The sequence below is a fragment of the Manacus vitellinus genome, unplaced genomic scaffold (genome assembly GCF_001715985.3).
Source record: "Manacus vitellinus isolate BGI_N305 unplaced genomic scaffold, ASM171598v3 scaffold_26_pilon, whole genome shotgun sequence".
Classification (NCBI taxonomy): domain Eukaryota; kingdom Metazoa; phylum Chordata; class Aves; order Passeriformes; family Pipridae; genus Manacus; species Manacus vitellinus.
Window position 1 is genome coordinate 9,433,573 of NW_021939960.1, and position 20,541 is coordinate 9,454,113.

The 20,541-nt window shown below is 52.7% G+C and overlaps 1 protein-coding gene across 1 annotated transcript in view; it reads right to left on the reverse strand.

Moving 5' to 3' along the window:
• Positions 1-20,541, reverse strand: part of CDH22 (cadherin 22) — a 51,162-nt gene that overhangs the window by 20,838 nt on the left and 9,783 nt on the right. Inside the window, exons 3-6 of the mRNA XM_029960363.1 lie at positions 16,093-16,212; positions 6,486-6,653; positions 5,299-5,486; positions 4,201-4,454 (exon numbers count right to left, since the gene is read on the reverse strand). Coding sequence (XP_029816223.1) covers positions 4,201-4,454; positions 5,299-5,486; positions 6,486-6,653; positions 16,093-16,212 — 730 coding nt within the window. The remainder of the gene's footprint in view (positions 1-4,200; positions 4,455-5,298; positions 5,487-6,485; positions 6,654-16,092; positions 16,213-20,541) is intronic.

Below are 20,541 nucleotides of genomic sequence, written 5' to 3' on the forward strand. Positions count from 1 at the left end.
GGTCTGCAGCTCTCTGCAGGTCCCAGTGCCAGGGAGGCTCTGAAGCACTAGGCTGGTGTGGGAGCTGGGGACTGGTGGGGCCACAGGGACATCCATCCTCCCCCCAAAGCCATAACCCTCTCAGAGCTGCAGATCACACAACAGACCTCACCTTCTAATAGCTTATGGCTCATCCCGCTGCACTCATTCCCATCATTTTGTGCAATACGACCTTCACCAACCAGCCTCTCCACCTCTGCTCCTCCAGCTTCATATTCACTGGTCCCACCTGGGAAGAGGCAGCATTTAATCCCTTATCCTTCAGGTACTCAGAGACAGGACCTGTGCCCATCCTTCCTGCAGCTGGTGCTCCATATCTGGAACCGCAGTCCCCAGCTCTGATTGGGATGCAGACCTTGTACTCCATTTCCCTCTCTTCCTGCTGGCACTGCCTGTTGGTTTGGATGTTACAAGTGACTGTTTAATTTCGACAGCTTTCTTGGTGCTCATCTTTCTCATGAATGCATTTCTCAAGCAGTTTGTTTCACTTCTCCCCCGAACGCACCAAGGAGCACATTTTAAGCCATGTGTTTTGTTAATAGGGAGCTTTTCAAACACTGTGTGAAAAGCTTTTTGTTGTGTTTGTTTTTTCCTCCTCTGCCTTTTGTGTTGAAGCAGGTTGTAGTTCTTGCTGTGCTCTTGCAGGCTATAAAATGCCCATGTCCAACACGTGTCTCCGGATTTGGCGAACGCCAAACAAGAATATCTCTGAGAACCTTAAATCCCAAGCAACATCTTCCCGGTGCTGATAAAGCCTGGAACATACACAATCAGAGCACAGGCTCCCGCTGCAGAGAGAGAAACAAAAGGCTCCCATACAAACAGCCTCACATACACAGACAGTCTATCACTGTATTACTTCATACAATGGCTCAGCTGAGAAAAACTGCACTACGCCCGGAAAATACACAGCTAAAGCCAAAAAGCCAACTGGAAACTAAATTTGTTCTGAAAAGGAACAGTTCCAGCTTTTGATAGGCAAAAAAAAACAAGGATAGAATAAAATAAAAGGAACTGGACCTCTAGAAGGGCATTTCCCACACCGATACCACAGTGAGTTTTGTGCCTCGCAAAGGTTCATACAACCCCTTGGCTGTGCTGAGCTCGGCATGGCTCCCTTTGGTGTCACTGGGAGGGTGGTCTTCTCTGAGATATGGGGAGCTCCTTGGGTGCCCCAGTTTTCCTCCTGCCCAAGGCAAGGAGGTACCAGGGGCTCTGTAGCCATGTGCAGCTGGAGTGGGGCAGCAGGCAGAGCCCCAGGGATGTCCCCCAAGAACAGGGGAGCTGGACACCCCTTCAGCCCTCACATCTTTGTAACAGGTCACTGCCACCCAGCCTGGCTTGTGGGATGGGATTTGTTTTCAAACCAAGTGACCACATTCTGTGGGACCTGTGGATCATCAGGAGGGCAGGGGAGCCACCAGGCTGGAATGTGCCTCTGGCAGCTGCTTTGGGCAGCACAGTAGGCATCACACAGCCTTGTTCCTGCAGGCCTGAGGCTGGAAACAAAGAGCCAAGGGCACCTCCCTTCCCATTTGGCTAAAAATACCTCCCAAACCTCGTTACTGGCAGCCTGGTGTCAGCAGGACCTGGAAACCCTGACAGAGCTGATTTCTGCTCTGCTGTCTCTGGCAATCCTTGTTCTTCCCTGCCTCAAGGGGAGAGTGCATCTCGATATGACAGGAGGTTGTGGCTCTCCCTATTTACAGGCAGAGCCAACACACAGACCAGAGTCCAGGAGAGCAGCCACTGCAGAAGCACAGTCGTGCCTCTGCTCCCACCTCCGGCAGACGAGGAGCAGGAAGTTAAAGGGATCCGCTGAACTGCAGCAACTTCAAAGGGTTCATTCCAACTTCAAGGAGCCGAGGATCAAATGCTGGTCATGCTGTCAGGACCAGTTGCTCTCTAATGTATCAGAGGTGAAGTACAAGTGCTGGCTTTTGGCGACTGTACTCCAGAGCAGCACACTTGAAACACGAGGTGACTTCCTGCCATCTCCTGCTGACGGGTTAGTGTCACATCCTGGTGCTGCAGGGTGCTGGCATTAATGTTTGTGCACCACTTTGAAGCTGTGAGCAGCTGCCTACGCAGCAAAGTATTTTATTAAATTGCCTGGATAGCCAGAGGACAGGAAAGCAGGAGACATTCAACTGCACCTTCCTCCTGCATTGGTGCTGCATCAGCACGACCAATATCAACCTGCTTCTCCACTTGGCCTGTGTTAAGATGGCTGGGAAGGCTCACCCAAGCTGCACTGCCACTGCTCCTGACAGCAGGGAGTGAAGGGATGGACAGATAGAGACCAAGTGTCCCAGGGGAGCATGGGGGACACAGGATGAGCTACCTGCCTGGGGATAGCTGGAGGGAGGACATGTATTCGAATGCATCAAGCTTGACTAGGGAAAACACATGGCAATTCCCAAGCTGCAGCAGATGCCTGGGAGTCCTGTTGGCTGGGTTTTTGTGCCTGAGCACGAGGCATTGCCTAGTCTGGTGCTGAGCTCACTGCAGGAGAGACTCCCATAGCAAAGTTTGGGCTCTAACCATCTTGCTCCTGCGCAGTACTTGAATCTGCTTCTCTCTGATTCAAGTCCCCATAGCCTTCTGCACAGCAGTAGAGAGCCTCCCTCCCCTGCTTTCTTTTGGTCTGTCTGCAAACAATGCGGCAAGCTCCACAGGGAAACAGAAAGAAGAACAAGAAAAAACAAGAATAAGAGTAGTTCTATCCCCAAGGCCCCTTTCCTACAATTACAGGTCAGAAAATGAAATCTATGTTTCTAGCAGTGCTAGAAACAGTCAAGTGAAAAAGCACATGCACACACGTGCACACACACAGACGTGGAGACAGACCAGGTTCCTGAAGGGTGTGAGCTGACAGCCACATGCTCAGAGGCCAGAAAGAAGTCAGACACGTGGCCTGACTGGAGAGTCACACAAGGTGAGCAGAGGTATGTCGAGAACACATCCAACAGTCAGCACCCAGTAGTGCAAGTGGTGCAGCACTCGCGTACACAGTTCCTGGCACGCCATGGCTGATTTCATCCTCATTCACCCCAAAGTCAACCTTCAGCATCCAGCTTTGTGACACAGTACTCTCTGCTAGCTACCAGGCATATGTGGATGGCAGCTTTCCATGTGCAAATTCTTTTCTGAGCTTTCTAACCCTCTCAGTCTTCGTTTCCATGAAGATCAGGAGATCCTCCCTCACCCCACCGTGAAGCGGTGCATTACCCACAGCTGCCCTGAGCAGGCACCCAGGAGCATCATCAAGCAACTAGCGCTGTAACTGAGCCCTCCCCAGCCTGTGCCCCTCCACCTCACATCCCTGTCCCTCCCAGTCTATCCCTGCAGAGCTCTCAGTGCAAAGCCACTGCTGCTCCCTGGAAGTGAGAGGCTCCACGGGCGCCTGCAGCCCCACCGGCACCTGGCACCAGAACACACATTTCAAGGAAATTTTCCACACGTTGAGGATGTTTTCTGAACACCAGATTTCCAACCCAACTGCTCGTGACTCAGGCCAGTTGGCAGAGCCAGAAGGCTGCTTTGTGCCTTAGGTAATAACAATTTAACAAGGTAACAATCTCTTTAGCCACAAATTAAATGGAAATGGGAAATGTCCTGTGCAGATAAGCTGCTGCCTGGATTATGTCCCCTGCCCAAATATAAACTCCTCTGATCTTTGATCCTATGCACACATGCACGCACACACAGTCAGGCTGTGGCTCTGCACCTCGCAAGCCTCACCTCATTTATCATCCTTCACCACTGTCCTCCTGCCACTCCTATACTCTGGCCTGTGTCAGGCACCACTGCAGACACCTTGCTGTCAGCAGCAAGGACATGCAAGCATCACCCAAGCCACCTTCCCTGACACTCCCTTGCACTCACAAACCCATCACCCGTCAGTGATGTACCTGTCACCTGCGAGACAGCTGTGCTGGCTTGTGCACAGGCTGCCACTCACCTGCCCCCTGCCTGTCCCACGGGACACTCTCACACACTTGGCCACACGTGCAGCACTTGCCACCTTTACCTGTACTGTCCCACCTCCTCCATCCCAGCCACAGCCACAGGCCCCTCCCAGGCCACGCGTGCCCCTTGCAGGTGACCCCACGCCCAGGGCAGGGAGGGGGATGACGCGAGGTTCGGGCGATGCGTTACCGGACAGGGTGGTTCGCTGTGTCTGGGTCGAGGGCAGTGACCACCCCCACGACAGAGCCAACGCGTGCGTCCTCCTGCACCTCCATCAGGTTGGAGGGGGGCCGGAACTCGGGGGGCTCGTCGACGTCCAACACTGAGACCCTCACGATGGTCTGGTCCCGAAAGGTGCCCAGGTCCACGAACCGCGGGTCCACGAACTTGTTGAGGGCCTCCACCACAACAGTGTGCACTTTTTTTGACTCGTAGTCAAGAGGCTGGCACAAGGGAAGAGGGTAAGCCACAGCCAGCTCAAGGAGCCCCTCTGCTGCCCCTTCCTTCACCAGAGACATCAGGGCAGCACTAGAGCCCCTAAAGCCGCCCGCTCCCAGGCAGTGTCTCTGCAGGAGCCTGGGGGCTTCTGCTTCGCCCTCCTGCCAGCACCACCCACACTGAGGGGGCAGAAGGGAGGGGAAGCCCCCAGCCCACTCCCCCAGAGCCCCCAACAGGGTGCCCAGGCTGTGGGCAGCCGGGATTCACTGGGAAGACAGCAGAGCGTGCACTGCACATGAGCGAGTTCTGATCATTAATCACTCTCTTATTTCTACAGGGTAGGTGAGCTGCATACTGTGGCCTTGGAGAACAATCATTCTTTTCTGCCTGCACCAAGTATTTGCTTGATTGTTTTTGCCACCAAAAGCAGATACAGTCAAAGTGCTGTTGGGCAGGTATAGGAATTAGGTGAGCATTTTTCTCCCCTAACAGATGCTATCAATAACAGCTGTAAGCACTCGTCTCTGCAGCTCTACCCACGGTGTCCCCTCCACACAGCTCTCTGCTTCACTGCCACCCCCGAGCCACCCTGGGGGACTCCAGCAGGCACTGTGTGCTGCTTCTTTTCAGTGTCTCCTGCCAGACACTGCCCTGCATTTTGCCATCCAGGCAGAGCAGAGACAGGTCTCTCCCTGCATCAGCAGGCACAAAAATGCAACTGCTACCGCCAGAGCAGCACTCAGAGGAGCACTCGTTTCAGCTCAAATGCAACTGCAGCAGTCCCCAATGGAAAGGGCCCTCCCGGGGACCTGTGCCATCCCTACCCAACCAGCCCTCCTCATCTCTCACCTTCTGTACCGTGATGACAGCCTCTTGGGTATTGCTGTCCGTGGTGACTTTGAACATCTCCACCCCTTCCTCATCCTTCACTTGATATGTCATGTCTGTGTTCTCCCCGACATCGGAGTCCTCAGCCTTCACCCTGCCGATGGCAGTGCCCACGGGGGCCGTTTCAACAATGCTGAACTGATACATCTCTGGAGGAGAAAAAGGTACCAGGGTCACTGCTTCTGCCTGTGAACACCCCCAAGTCTGATAGGACCCTTTGCAAACCTCCCTGGGGCACCCTTAGGCTCTGAGGGCTGCACAAACTCCACTGTGTCTATAGTCCCTGAATGCCCCAGCAGGAGAAAAAACACATACCCCAGCCAAAAACAAGGGCTAAGGGAAGATAACTGGGGAGTACTGATGTGCCAGGTGCTGGGTGAAGTAAAGGCTGATTTCTTCATACAGAGACTGCCTTGCAATCAGTGCTCTCTGATTCCTTGCAAGGATTCCTTTACCACTTCTGATTTCTAGGAGACACAGCCAAAGAGCTGAGCCTCCTCCAGCTGCAGCTCCTTCCCTGGTCTGCCAGGCAGGAGCTGCCAGGCTCCATAGTTGGTTTGCACTGCACAGCCCACTCCTCACAGCAGGACCACCCCCCACCTTGTTTCAGGAGGGTCCCAAATCACACACAAGTTCGAGCCATAGGCCACCAGCAGCAATTAAGAAAACAGAGCTGTGTGTCACCAGGCTGCTGTCCATGAGCAGTGTCACCGTGCCTTGCACTGGGGCAGAGTGTGCCAAGTTCTGACACAGGAGCCAGGAGGGGCCAGGCCAGCAGCCAACAGATGAGTTCCTGCTCCAGCTCCCAGGAGAGAGCAGCACAGCAGACCTGGCTGCCTTCTCCCTGTTGCTCGGAGAGGCCTCGGGAAAAGGCCAGCTCTGCTGGTGCCCTCCCACCACACAGCCCTGCTTGCTCCCAGAACCACCACCAGAGCAAGAGTCTTGCCTGGGGCCCTGGACGAGCTCAGTCAAGGCAGCTGCCCCTCCATCGTGCTGCCAGGCAGGGACACATTCAGACCCAGGCCAGGAGCTGTGCCTGCCTCAGTGCTGCTGCCCTGCCAGCTTGGCGTGGCTCAGCCTGCAGCTTCCATCCCACCACCCACTGGGAACCAGGACAGGAGTTCACCCCCACCACTGCTGGGACTCACTCTGGGGGAAGCGTGGTGGGTTGTCATTGACATCAGTGACCACGATGGTGACTGTGGTGGATCCTGACAGGCCGCCCAGCTGTCCTGCCATGTCTGTTGCTCGGATCACCACCTCGTAGCGGTCCTGCGTCTCACGGTCCAGGTCAGCCACGGCCGTCCGGATCACACCTGGGAACCAGCAGGACACAGCGTGAGCACAGGCAGGTCACAGAGATCTGAAGAGTCACAGAGGGGGTGAGGCTGGAAGGGGCTGCTGGAAATTACCTTGGGCAAGCTCCAGCTCTGAGCAGGATCAGCTGCATCTCCCAGCCCCTTTGCACAGGGCAGATGCTCCAGTACTTCACCAACCTTTATGGTCCTTCCCTGGACTCACTCTGGTATGCCCATAGAATCATATTTGGCAGTCCAGAGCCAGACACAGCACCTGTGTCTCATCAGTGTCAAGTAGAAGGGACAGTCACCTTCCTTGACTGCTGGGGACACTCTCCCCAACACAGCCCTGGTGCTGCTGGTCACTGTCTCCCGGGCCCCTTCACAGAGGTCACATCAGCAGAAGCCAACTAAGGGGAAAAAAGGGCTTTGGAGAGAAGAACAAGCCCAGGGGGTTGTCAGTCAAGCAGAAACATCCCCAAAATCCCCCTGAAGCCCTGGAATAGCCACAGGCCCAACCTGCTCCCAGCAAGTCTCCGCATGAAGCATAAAAGAGTTTCAACTGCTGCTCCTCCCGTGGGCTGCTGGCAGCTCCCACAGCGTTAAACCCTGGCACAGAGGAGGCTTGTGCTTCTCTCCAGGGAGCCCGGGAGCTGGATGGAAGATCTGTGGGGGCCAGAGGATTGGTGGGAGCTGGAGTCACAGGAGCAAGAGGACTCATCCTCGCCCTTACCCAAGTGCGGGGGCTGTGCTGGGGCCAGCCTCAAGGTCTGCACACAAGGGCTCTGTAAAAGCCCAGGCTGAGTCACGAAACCCCTCTGGCACAGCTCTGCAGCAGCCCACGTATCCTGATGTGCTGAGCAAGAGCCAGGCTTGCTGCAGCACCCCTAGCAAATAATGGGTGTCCTCTATCTCACAGGGGCCACGGCTGAGCACGCCTCGGGGGGCTCTGTGTGTTTGGAGAATGATGGGGACAGGGCACTTCCAAAAGTCTATCTGCAAAAACTCCTGGCTTTCAAGTGTTCCTCTAAGGAGACCAAAGGTGACAATACACATGCTCTGTGTCAGAGAATGCACTGGAGCTTAAAAAAAAATGTATGGTGTGGCAGTACTTCTTATGAAGTCTCTTAAAAAATAGTGTTTATAGGTCCCCAGTATTCATCTGGACTTGGGGGAACTGACCAGGACTAAAACATAAAGGAACGTAAAACAAGAAACAAAGAGCAATAAAACCCTGAAAACCATGTGAATGACAAAAGTTACCACTTCCTAGGTCCCAGGAGGGTTTCATTTACATGGAAACAAAGTAGAGAAGAAACATTTTGAGAATGAAAGAAAGAAACGACTCTGCCCTGAGGTGGCACCAGGGGCACACAGGAGTGCCTACAGGGATACAAGGTCATTAGCACCACATTCCAGTCCCACTGTACAAGCAACATCCCAGAACAGCAAGGAATCAGCTTAAAATCCCCTCCAGCTCAGTTTTTTAGTGTTCCCACAGATTTAGATATTGGTTTATGTTATTGTGATTCCTCTCTCTTCCAGCCTTTTCCGTTTAACTACCAGCTTTACCTCCTCCTGCTGTGAACTGCAAAATCCATCCCTGCTTTGTTCCACCAGTAATCCTGCCCGGTGCTAAGGAGGATGGTGGAAGGGGCTGCTGGAACGGGTCTCCAGTGAGGGGTCGGACCCAAAGGGAACAAGGAGCTCCTCCCTTGTGGAGCAAACAGCAGAGAACCGTCCAGTTGCTCTGAGCACCTTCCAAGCCATTTGCTGACGTGCAGCAAAGCAAGCAGTGGCAGAGCACTGCAGCCCCAAGTCACCTGGCTCCTGGGAAGCCCTCAGCACAACCTGAGCCCAGCAGAGGGGAGAACTGGGTGCAAGTGGGCTGCAAGGAGCCAAGATGTGGCTTCAGGGACAGACCCTGAGGTTTCCAGGTATCAGCCCTCCCCAGCCAGCAGGGTGCCAGTTTCCCTGTTCAGGTGTACAGCGTGACCTTGTGCACCTCCTGACAAGGGCTCACATCACAGAGTCAGTGCTGCAGTGGCCCAAAGGCAGTCAGAAATGCCACTGAGCTGGGAGGATGAAATTCCTCCCCCTTGCTCTTTACATGACATTACAGGTGCAGCAGGAGCAGGCAACACGGTTCAGGAGACATTTATTGCTCCTGTCCTTTATGAAACCAGCAATTATTGCAATGATTATCATTGTTAGCATTTATTATAAAAGACAAAACCACCATTTAAGATCCTTGCCGTTCCTCAGCTCTCATGGAGAGGCACAATTTCACTCAGCTTCCTTTTTCCCTCTGTCACTTCAAGTTCTGTAATTACCTGAACTCCTCTGCCTTCAGCCCCACGGAGCAGGGAGTGGGCATTTACCCTGTGATGGGGCCCAGGGTTTGCTCTGACCCCCTCATTCCTCCTGGCTCTGCTCAGAGGAAGACATTTGACAAGGAGTCCCACCCCACCTCACACAGAAGGGGACACAGGAAAGGGTGGGAAGAACACTTCTCCAGGCACTTGTCCCAGCAAGGATGGAACCCTCCCACCTGGGCAGCAGGATCAGCCCTGCACAAGCACTGAGGGCTCAGGGACCAGCCCCAGCTGCTTGTGCTGACAGGCCTCTCCTGCCACTCCACTGTGAATACAAAACCTTATTTCTGGGCAGGCACTATCTCATTGAAATTTAAGCAATTCTGTTAATTAATGGGGTCTGAAGCATTTTATAATGAAAATGATTCATGTCAGCACAATAGTGATGAATTGGGATGAGAGGGAAAAAAGCTCATGCATTCACCAAGGCTGTAATGACTTAACTGAGCTGCTCGTAATGATATAGCTCATAATACGCCATGCAAGATGGGAGGAAAGTGCTCAAGCACTTCCCAGAACACCTCCAAGGTCACTCATCCCAATGGGGAGCAAGTCCAGGCTGTTTGGCACGTGCAGAGCAGGGCAAATGGCCCCAGCCAGCTCTGGTTCTTCCAGCAGCACAAGGCAGACAAAATCCCTGCCTTTGGTAGTGGTGCAGACTGATCAGAAACTCCCTCTCTCAAGGTGCCATGTGTCCATCCATCCTGGGAAAGCAGGGGTCTGCTGCAGATGAACTGCCCTGTGCCCCAGCAGGATTGTCACTGGGAGGCTGTTCCTAAATTCCATGGGCCACACCAGGCCACCACCCCAAGAGTCAGGCTGGTTTTGCCTTCTAGGCCAAGGTACCACTTACTATCTGCTGGTGGCTGTGACAAATCAGGGTCTCCACACATGCTCCACATCAGTTCCTTGAATGTGGCACTATGGGTACTGCCTTAAACACCCACCAGCACCAAACCTGCACAGTCCCACCTTCCAGAGCCAGGACAGCCTCTGCTCCCAAAACCTGACCCCCAGGGGCTCTGCAAAGCAGCTGCCAGGGATGGTGACAGATCTGTCCTCAGGGCACAGAGGGCAGGAGCAAGCACCTTTACACTCAGAGCATGGAAGAGTTGTTGCTATCATCTCCCAAAATTCACCTTCTTTCCAGCCAGAAACTCTGACAAACCTTGTCCTTCCCAGGCTCTGCTAACAGAGCAAGAACAACCTCCAGCTCCGACTCTTCTCCCCAGTTCTTGTCAGCATCTGTTAGAGCTGACTAGTGAAGATGTGTGGTGGCATACCCTCTGGTACAAGGCACATGTGGCATTCCAGCATGATCCAGATTAATCAGGATAATTACCAGGCAAGGGGACACTTACAGAATCACATAAATACCATCGAATCTGCTCCAACAGCAGACACTCTTTGGGTAATAAAAACAAAGCAGGACAAAGCACTCAGCAGGTAACTGCCTTCCAGGAATCCCATCATTACGGGCTTTGCTCTGCTCTCAGGTACTTCTAGGTCAGATGTCCACATCCTTGGAGAGCATTTGGACAAAGGACCTTCCAGCTGAGGGCAAGAGGAACAACAAGCCAGAAAGTCATGGAGTAACAAAAATGGATCTATCCTCAGGTGGTTCCTGGTCCAACTACAGCTCAAAGCAGGCAGATGAGATTACCCAGGGCCATGAACAGTCAGGTTTTTAGTATCTCCAGGGATGGAAATGCCACCTTCATGGTGACAAGCCTTGTCATCCTGCCATTTGTGTCTTTTTACTGTGCATGCCTGAGAAGAATCTGGGTCTGCCTTCTCTACCCCCTCCTATTTAGCTGGATAAAACAGACTCATTCCTCTCAGCAGCTTGGTCAGTTAGAGCAAACCCATCTCTGCCTCAGGCCAGGAGTGGCAAGGCATCTGCCAACAGACTGCAGATTCCTCACCTGTGCCCTCACTTGCCTGCAGGGACACAGAAATATCAATATATCTGCCAAGACACAAGTGCTGCTGGAAGCACACATGCTGGAGGAGGTCAGCCCATGCAGGAGGGGTCTTAGCCCCAAGAACCAGCACTTCATCTGCCCTCCATGCACAGCCCCCACTCCTGTCCTTTAGCTCAGCACAATCTGGGAGGCAGAAACTACAGGGGGTCTGAGCGAGGTGCTGGTCACAAGGCTCAGGAGCTTCATGGTTCTTCAGCAAATAAGGTACAGGGCTGCAATCCAGAAATGAAAACATTTATGGCTTCATCAGCATAGCCAAGCTGACCAAAGTCAGGGTGCAGAATCACTGGGGCTGAGGGATGCTGCAGCTGGAGATCTCTAACACAGTACCCTTCATAGCAGGTGGCCAAGTTGTATTCAAACCAGTGTGCCCTGTAGCTTCTAGGGCACCACTTACAGAGACAGAGCTACTGCCTCTTCTCAGAGAGGAGCACTTAACAAGGGCTTGTTCCAGGCTGGAATCAGCCTTGCCCATGCCAGCACAGAGGGAGGCACCCACAGTGAGCTCCAACAGACAGGCCAGCACACTCCCCCTTCCTTTGTCCCTTCTTTTAGCAGCTAAATCCCTCATCATTTAACATTAACTCCCTTGGCACATTAGTAGATACACTCTTATTTCCTCAAGATGACCACACATACACTGTGGTCCCAAACCAGTTGAAGTTCCTGCACCAGTCTCTGAAAAGGACTGTTAATGTTCAGTCTTGCTATTAAGAGCAATCCCCTTAAATAAATGTGATTTCTCTGCAGACTCTCACGCCCCACACTCAGAGTCCCTCATGTGTGTGCACAGCTCTGGTGGATAAAGGATGGGGCACAGACCTGCACAACCCCCTGGGCTCACAGGAAAACACACACATACTGATATACCTGTGTTTCCAGTCACCGGGGACCATTTTTAACAAACTGGCAAGAACAGCAGAGGAACACATTCTGCCTCCCACCACCACATCACACAGACCCAACAGCTCACCAGCCCAGCTCAGCTGCTGCATGCTCCCAGTCAGAGCAGCTCTCCCAGTCCAGCCTGACTGCCCCAGGGCAGGGCTGTGGTCAGCCTGCAAAGGGCAAGGTTGATAGGGATGAAACAACTATTGACTGCACACAAATAACCATCAGCTTCATCCCAGCAGGCTGGTATCTTGAGTTTGTTCTCTCCAGCACAAAAACCTTAAGCCCTTACCAGCTCAGTTTTCAATCAGGACACAGGCTCTAGAACTTAGGAGCTGTCTTAAGTCACCACAAATGCCAGACTGCATTTCAACTACCCTCTGAGTCCTTCTGCTTTTTCCCTGCATTCAGCAGAATGACAGGTTTTAAGAATAACCTCTCCCTTCCAGTAAAAAGCCAGGTTCCCATGCACTCTCCTGAACTGACAATCCCTTGATTTTAAGGAAGGCACTGAATATCAGGAGGCCTGTGGTATTATGTGCTGTGACTGTTGTGTAGCAGCAAATATCCCTGCAAGGAGATGAACAAGACTGCTGGAAGCAGGGACACCAGGTTGTGTCCCTCCCTGGGTGTCGAGCATTTTCAGGTTCCCTCCCAAGGCTGTGGGCAGGGATCACAGGCAGCAGTGAGTCTCCAGCCACACTGCCCAGGGATGAGAAAGGGCACTGCAAAGGATGTGGGAACAGACATGAGCAGGCAGGCATAGCTGCCTGCCAAAGGAGAGATTTGCCCCTATAAAGGTGAATAATCTGCAGAGGTGCAGGGTGATATAAAGCAACATGAAAACACTGCCTGCAGATTTAAATGCACAGATTTCTCCTCTCACGTAAATGCACTGAGCCACACACTCACATGCCCATCTCTGCATCTTAAAAGCATCAGCTTCAAAGGTCTTGGTGAGGATGAGATTCCTGGAGCTGGCACAGGAGTTGGCACTAAACCTCCTGCCCCATGTCCCTCTGGGCAGAGCTGGGTTTGTGGCCCAGCAGTGGTGAGGGGGCTCTGCCATCAGATTAATGCTCTGACTGAGAGCCAACACCCACCAGAGTGGCAGAAGTGGCTGTTTCCCAATGGAAGCAGTGGGGCAGAGGTGTGTGATCATTCTGTGAGAGCACAGACTCCTCCAGCAGAGCAGGGCAGACACAGCCTGGGCACTGCAGCTCACCTGCTGCAAGGAGCAAAGATCAGCTGCACCCTATCTGCAGACTGACAATGAATGAGGAAGGCAGCACAGAGCTTACACAGGACTAATGCCTGCAGGCTCTTGCAAGAAGCCACCGGAATATTCTTACAGCTGACACAGAAAGTCTTGTCTTCACAGTTTGTGCACACAAAGCTCCTCAGTAACATACCAAAAAAGCCAGCCTGGACCTTCAACATGCACAGGGGAAGTTCTTGAACCTGATTTAGGGTACACAGCACAAGTTTCAGTGTCTGAAACTTAATTCTCAAGGCATGAGAGTGGCTGGTGTATACGAAAGAAAGAAAAGCTCATGTGCATCAACTGTGCTTTCTCTTCACCATCATTCACCACTGGAATTTTCCTACAGCTCAAATGCCATGATGCTGCACCCGCTATTCCAGTGGAGCCATTTAGTCACTCATCTATCTCCAAAAAGACACCTGAGGCACTCTGGGCATTCAAGGCTTACTGAATGGCAGGACTTGGCACAGTACGTTATCCAGACAGTTTGGGTCTGCCTGTGAAAGGTCCATTGAATATGAAATCCCAGCTGAACACTACAGCTGGTAACATCCAAGAACAGCAGACAAACTAAGCTATACATGGTCCACATCCTGTGCTCAAGTGGGCAAACCAGTCTTGTTCATGCCACACCTGTGCTATGAAGGAGGGGGTGTGAAAAGAGCTGCTTGCAAAGACAAGGAGGGAAGAAACAAGCCAAGCTGGAAGGAGTCAGGGGCTGAGGTGTTGTGCAAGGGAGCAGATGCAAGGAAAGGCAGAGAAGGAGGTCAAAACCAAATAGGGAAAACAAATTGTTCTTCATTACCATATATTATAAGAAATGTAACATGCCAGGGTTTTATGGTTCTTTTTATGGCCATTAATAACAATGGTGGCACTGAGAGTTATGCTGCTGCTATGGTTAATTAAATCTTATGCTCAGGGCAGGAGCGGGGCCACCCCGGGCAATCAGAGTTGGATTCCCACGTGCAGCATAAAAAACCCTATTCTAACACAGAGTGGGAGCAGGGCAGGACATGCTCGGGTGGACATGAAGAAATGTCCACGTGGGCCAGCAGTGACAGAGGGGCACGAGGCTACAGGACAGGCTGCAGCCACAACCTGAGAGGCCAACAGGCAGAGCTGCACCTCGTGTTCCCACAGCCCTGGCGGGGCAGCTGCCACGGGCCATTTGCAGCTCAGACATCACCGGAGTCAGCCCCAACGCCCACGTTAGCGGCCAGATATTCTGGGAACAGACAGGCTCAAGAGGGGCTGAGGACTCTTCTGCAGACTGTCAGCAGTTTCACTGCTATGAATTACAAGCAAATAGAACAGTAAATCAACCCCCCAGTGTACGAAACAGCCAGCTTGAGAATTAAGACACAAAAAGTCAAGGAATCAAGAAGCTTGGATTCCCAGAGTGACATTAATTCTCACCACAGTCCCACAGGGCACATTTTAGTTTATGCCTTAATACAGAGCATTAATGTGGCAGGAAGCTGAGCCTCTGCACGTTCTGGCTTGTGCAGTTTGCTCCCAGTGGTCCCTCTCCATTCCAGCAGCCAGACTTTCACTCACACAAAGTTGTCTCAGATTAACAGGACCTCACGTGCACCTGAATTTTCAGTGTTTAGCCTATTGTTCATAAACACACAGTATAAAACAAAGCAAATCTGGGAGACAAGAGAGCCCAGCTGCAGCAGCTCCTGAACCAGGAGCAGGTACAGCCCCAACCTGCTGCTTGTGCCCTCTCTGCACTGCACCAGCCTCTGTCCAGACAAAGGCAATTCCCACCACATACCCTGGTACTGCTGGAGGAGCTCCCAAACTCCCAAATCTGAGCCTTCCTCCAGCAGCAGCCAGGCTGGTGGCACAGCCAGGGCAGGTGGCACAGCCAGGGCAGTGTCCAGCTTCCCCAGAGGCACCAAACCACTGTCAGGAGGTGCAGGGTTTAATGAAGATGCAGTGGCTCAGGCACACAGACCTTCCTTACACTCTCCTTACACCAGAGTCTCCAAATAAATTTCACTCTGACTTACATAAAAATAGCCTTAGAAAATATCTATCAGCACAGACACAGATCAGCCTGACAGAGTCTTGGCACTTTAGCCCAGGGGTTGATCTCAGCCTCTCTCATTATGGTTCAGCAATAGGGTGGAAGGGACTTTGCTGTCCAGTTTTCCAACACAAGTTGCAGCTCCCCAGCCTGCTTGTCCTTTGACAATTTTTCATTAAACTGTGGGCACTTTATTGCATGCTTTGTGCCTTAAATATCTCTTATTAGCATTTGAGTGTCTCACCCCTTAGCAAGCTTGTGAGGCTCCCATTAAGGGTAATGAGAGTCACACTCCTGGGAGGCAAGGAGAATATACACCCCAACATCTCCTGGTTATGGTCTACTCTAACCAGTATGTCAGAGCATCATCTGCCAGGAATTTATTACAGAGGCATTTTACAACAGCCCCTATTATAAGTTATTAAGGAATGGAGCAGCTTCTACTGTTCTTTCATTAAATATTAATGGAACATTTATAAACCAATCCTTAATTTAAAGTGTTACCTTTAATCAAAGCCCTGGTGATAACGATGCAGCCTTTGGTAAGGCCCCTTTGGTAGTATTTAAACCTTCTACAGTGAGATTTTACGTGCCTGTGGGTGCACTCCTGCTCCAGGCACAGAGCTCAGAGGAGCTCTGCCAGTGCAGGGGCACACCAGGCACTCTGGGCTGGCAGCTCTGGGTCCTGCCTGCTGCAGGCAGGACGTGGAGCTGGGCAGCACTTTGCAGGGCTGCTGGGCTTCCCCTCCAATGCCCCTGCCATGGAACCCACCCAGCAACACTCCTGCCATGGGCACCCAGCGTTGGCAACCAACAGGGAGCATAGATCTGCTGGCTCACAGCCAGCTCAGGATGTGTGGCCAGGGCAGGGTGTCCTGCCCCAGCCCAGCTGGGTGCTGCTCACCTGTTTTGCTGTCCACAGTGAAGTGCTGCTCACCCTCCAGCACGCTGTAGACCACCCGGGCACTGCTCCCGTACGTGGGGTCGTCAGCATCAGAGGCCATCACCTGCATCACAGAGGTGCCTGCAGCAGGGACAGAGAGGAAAACAAAGTCAGGGAGGAGTTGAGAAGAGCAGCACAAACCTCAGAGCAGGAGCCAACACTTGATTGCTTGCAAATGCCGCGGGAAACAAGAACAGTTGGGTGCAAATGCAGCTTCACCTCCCCACAAAAGCCTGGGATCCAGGACTCCAGACACTGCTGTGAATGCCCCTCTTATGCTGCAGGGTGGCAGGACCCTGGGCCACCTTGGGACAGGACCTGCTCTCCAGGAGATCACTGGTCTGAATAGCTGGGAGTTTTTCTCCCAGTAGACTTCTACTGGACCATCTTGGAAGGAGCTGGGGATGAGATGTTATACCCACACTTGTCCTTCCTGTCAACACAGAGCAACATGGTCACCTCTAGCCTACAGAGGATCCTCTCAGCTAAGGCCTGACAGACACTGCAGCACCCCTCTGCAGCAGGCAGACCTGCACAGGGACAACAGCCACGGGAGAGGAAAGGCTTTTGCTTGCCCAGAGCCAGACACAGCACCACCTCCTCATGCTCTACACGTAGCAGGGCAGGAGGATTACAAATTGGATAAAAGTCCATCAAATGTCTGCAATTAAGTTATTGATTTTCAGGGCTGCCTCATTAAACTGGGTACTTCACTCCAACTGCCCCTGTGATGGCTTTAATTTGACATCATGTTCAATTTGACAAAAGCAGGACCCAGGGCACGAGGATGGGGGCAGGAGCAAAGGGGCTGAGATCAACAGAGACAACAGAAGGGAGGAAGGAAGGAAAGCCTAATCCTACCTACAGACACCCTGAGGAAGGAGGTGGTGTGACCAAAGTGCTGTGAGAACAGGCTACCCAGTTCCACCTCTAGCACCAGATTCAGTGCATCCCTACTCCAGAGGTCAAGCACTGCCACCAGTCAAAGTCAGAAGCATTCTCTGTTGCCACATCTGCATCAGGTAGAAAAGGAGTTGAAGCCATCCAGATGGAGATGGAGAACTCCAATCCCTGATGCCTTCCTCTTCCCTTGTCAGGAGACCACAAGCCCAGAGCCTGCAGGCAAGCCAGGGAGCTCCTGCACCAGCCCTGCCTGGGCTTGGGCAGGAGATGAGACAGTGCAGACAGCAGTGCTGCTGTGAGCAGCTGGGATGCACATGCTCCCCTCAGCCCAGTTCACTCCGATCTCCTGGAAAGGGTGTTCACTGAAGAAAATGAGCAGTTACCATGGTTGCTTTTCATTCTCCCTGGCAGCCTCCTCAGAGCTGCAGCTCTGCTGATAACAGGAGAATCCCCCTCATCGGTCTTCAGCAACAAGCTAGTTTGAGTCAACTTATTTATGCTTTGCTGTCTCCAGTGAAGTTATGGTGCATCCCTGCCAGGCACATCCAGATTACACCACGGCAACACTGGCTCTCTGCCTTGCAAACAACTGTTTAAGAAATACTACTGCTGCATTTCCTCCTCCTCCTCTCCCTGCCGTCACACAACTCTTTCAGCAGGTATGAGCCAAGGCAGATCACCCCCACACCAGCAGAACACCCTGGCATGTTCCCTTGGGAAGCTTCTGATCAGAAAGCAAAGAAAGGGACCAGAGAAGGGAAACAGCGTGAGGTTCTCCAAGCATCCCGCTCCCAGCTACAGCAGAGAAGCCTCCTAGGGATGCTGGAGGTGCCAAAGTCTGAGAATCACAAAAAGGAGTATCTGTCCCTGACAACAGACAGGGCTCCCCCTCTGCTCAGCCTGGCAGCAATCAGATGGGAGCCCACGCCTGGTGTCCACAGCAGCACCCACTCCTGCACCCATCACCACCACAGCAGAGCCTGCTGACCTTGCACAAACATCCCACGCTCCAAGAACCAGTTGTTCTTGCCTAGGAATAGGAGATCCAAAACTTCACCCACACAAGCCCACTGGTTATTTGCCTGCACTCGCCCTGTACACAGCATAGCCTGAGTCAGGACTGCACACATGCAGACAGATCAGGTGCTCTGCTCCACCACAGCCTCCTATTCCAGCCACCTCTGAGCAATCACCCCACAGATGCCAGAATAAGGATCATTAGAGGTGGGCTGTCCACTAAAAGTTTGCACCAGGCTCTGTATCATATGCCGCTTTTCACAAGGTGCATTCACTCAGCTGCATAATTCATGTCCTAATTCCTCCCTGCCAGGCACAGCTGTACTTCCTGTGTTCCAAGATTCACCTGAACTGCAAAACTGCAGCAGTGCCAGAGTCTGAAGAGGGGGCAGAATCTGTGCCCACCCACAGTGGAGTTTGTGTCTCCATTCTAAGCCATGCCCTGGACTGGTTAGGTGAGCTGCTGCTCTCAAGTCTGCCTGTGCCAGCACAGGAGGCTCCTGGCCCACAGCTGCTGGGCACTCCCAAGAACTGGAGCAACAGGGCAGCAGATTCAGTTCCAGGTCTCAGGCATGAGTCCCCAGAGCTTTTTGCTGAACCAAGCAGCCTAAGGGACACTGCAGCAAGGCACCTTCACTCAGAGGCAGCAGGATGGGGCACACTGCCCTTGGACAGCAGCCAGCAACCCTGGAGGTGATGAAGGGTCTGCCCTTTCCCACCTGCCCTCACAACATCTCATTAACAAATGAGCAACAACAGGCAGGTAGGGAACACTGACCCCATTTTGTGCCTTGACTTGTAGTCTGTGAAGGTGTAATGCATCCTGCTCAAGGTCACCTACTGGGTATCAGGACCTACGAGTTCAACTTTCCAGCCTCCTCTCTTAAACCCCACTTACCCCTTTTCCACCCCTCCCTCCCACTCTCTTTCCATGTGAAGAGAACTGGTCTTGAATTCCAGCTGACCACAGCCCCCTCCTTCCCGCAGAGACAAGCCTTCCCTGGCTCCCACCATGCTTCAATATTAGTCCCTGCTCTCCAAGCACAGCACTGCCCACAGCAAGTACAGCATGTACAGCTTTTATTTAGTTTTCTGGCATGTGCCTTAGCCATAAAAGATACACTAAATAAAATCGAAACATCCATCATGTGCTGTATCACCCACCTCCCATAACCAAGAAGCCTGAGCTCGTATCCAGAGGGATAATTAGACATGTAAAATGAGATAAGATGTTGGCTCCTCCCCTGGCCAGCTCACCCCACAGATCCAGAGGATCCCTGTCTGGGATGGACAGGAATCCACAAGTCCTGGGCTCTGCAGGACACCTTTGGAATACCAATGCACACCTCTCCTAGCATCCATCACCACCTTCCCACAGAACCTGGAGCCTCTGGGGCTGTTTCCAGCGACCCTGCATGCAGAAGGCTAATAGCTCCAGCCCACTTGCTATGCCACTCACTCCAAACACATTTAGCTAGAAGAAATGTTGACAGGCAAACTCCAAAGACATCCACAAGCAGAGAGGCCCTGCACTGAATCCACAAGCAAGCCACTGGGACCTGTCACTTCCCCAGGGACAGAAGTACAGCCGGGCTCTGGGCCAGCAAAGAGGCAAATGAGCAGCAGGAAAAGCCAACACTTGCTAAAATCGACTGTCCCTGCCCACAGCCACAGACACCCTTCCGTGGTGGAGCCAGGAGTCTCCAGATGCTCTCTAGACCCAGCTCTGGGGTCCAGCCAACATCTCCAGCTCAGGCAGAGCCCAAGGACGCTCTCCAGCTGTGCTGAGAGCCCTTTCTGTGTGGATCTGACCAGCTCCAGGACAGCACTTGGGCATTTCACCTCCACAGAACATCAGGAACCCTGCAAGGAGTGCTGTGTCATGCAAACCCACGTGCCCTGGGCTGATGCCAGTGTGCAGCACTCCCATCCCAGTAGCCTGGGTGCCGTGGGGCAGGAGGCAGGTGGGATTTTATGAACAATGCAATTTACAGCTTTTGCTGGCCCAAAAACCTGCAGGGGCTGATGCACCCCAGAAACATGCAGGCAGGACCATCAGGGAAGAAAATGAACTAGAGAAGCTTAAAAATTACTGGAGCAGAAGTGAGTTTCTTGCAATCTCGTGAACATTCTGACTTGGTAGAAAGCCAGACCCAGAGGAGATTCACTGCACAGCCTTCACACCCCGCAGGACAAGCCCGAGGGCACTAACCTGGCAGGGGTGCAAACACTCAAATGTGCTACTGTGAAACATCTGTTGGGGTGTCCGACCACAGAAACCCACGGCACAAAGCACCCCAGCCCTGGCACCAAGCAGGTAAACGTGGTGCCTTGGGGAGCAAACCAAAGCATTTCATGAAGGGGCTCATCTTCCCTGAGGGGCTGTGCACATGCAGACTGGGTGAGGTGCTCAGATGGACAGGGCAGAGCATCCAGAGTCTGCCCCACGACCCAGAGCAGATGGGGAAGGACTTGTCTCACTAAGGACCA